This window comes from Penaeus monodon, chromosome 24 (assembly GCF_015228065.2).
Source record: "Penaeus monodon isolate SGIC_2016 chromosome 24, NSTDA_Pmon_1, whole genome shotgun sequence".
In the NCBI taxonomy this organism is placed as follows: domain Eukaryota; kingdom Metazoa; phylum Arthropoda; class Malacostraca; order Decapoda; family Penaeidae; genus Penaeus; species Penaeus monodon.
Genome location: NC_051409.1, coordinates 38706209 through 38707116, shown reverse-complemented (window position 1 = coordinate 38707116; position 908 = coordinate 38706209). Strand labels below are relative to the sequence as shown.

At 36.0% G+C, this 908-nt stretch overlaps 1 protein-coding gene across 1 annotated transcript in view; it reads left to right on the top strand.

Moving 5' to 3' along the window:
* The window catches only part of LOC119588789 (piRNA biogenesis protein EXD1-like), a 14501-nt gene that overhangs the window by 7384 nt on the left and 6209 nt on the right, over window positions 1–908 (top strand). The window contains exons 6-7 of the mRNA XM_037937434.1: window positions 76–192; window positions 636–875. Of these exons, the coding sequence (XP_037793362.1) occupies window positions 76–192; window positions 636–875 (357 nt within the window). The remainder of the gene's footprint in view (window positions 1–75; window positions 193–635; window positions 876–908) is intronic.

Genomic DNA, 908 nt, shown 5'->3' with positions numbered 1-908 from the left:
TGTTATTCTGTTTTTAGTTTGCCAATATATGAATATTGTTTTAAAAAGATTTTCCTTTGCTTTTTTCCATGCTAGGTCTGCAATCCAAAAACAGGAAAGAAAAGAGTTGGATTATTGACCTTTTTCTTCCATAACATCTTGAAAATAACGGTCGTTGGTGAAGACAGAGAGGCGAGGGAAAGACTTCTGAAGGTTAGTGCTTGCCTAGAATAATTTTGTGATTGTTATCTCTGGAGGTTAATTAAGTGTAAGTGTGATTTAAGAGGTAATTATGAAGTAGAGTGTAAGTGTAGTGCAGGAAATGATTGTTAAGTAAAGTGTAGATTTAGTGGAGGAGATGCTAATGAAGTAAAGTGTAAATTCAGTACATTAGCTGCTAATGAAGTAAAGTGTTAATTCATGCATTTGATGATTATTAAGTAAAGTGTAGATTTGATGCATTAAATGATTATTAAGGAAAGTGTAAATTTGATGCAGGAGGTGATTATTATGGAAAGTGAAAATTTAGAATAAAAATGTAGTTTTAGTAATAATCAAGCCTCAGTATCATAACCAAATGAGATTTGATTAGACGTAAACTGTAGAAATAGCTTGGAACAGTTTATATATGAAGCAAAATGTATATACTCCCGCAGGATGTTTATCAGGAAGACCAGAGAGGAAAGCAGCTGCTAATGAAGAAGATCGTGCCACCCCACCTGATTGGATACGACGCGAATCAGTTAGATGAGGATGTCCTTTTAGGCCGAGTGGAAAACAACCCAATAAGGGATCCGGCTGACAAAGAGAAGCTGCCTCCGCCACCGCCAACGAGAATTCCACGACCAGCTAAATGGCTCATTATTGATAACTTGGATGATGCTTATGTGAAAGCAGTAGGTGTATTCTGGTGTTGAAATTGTTGATGA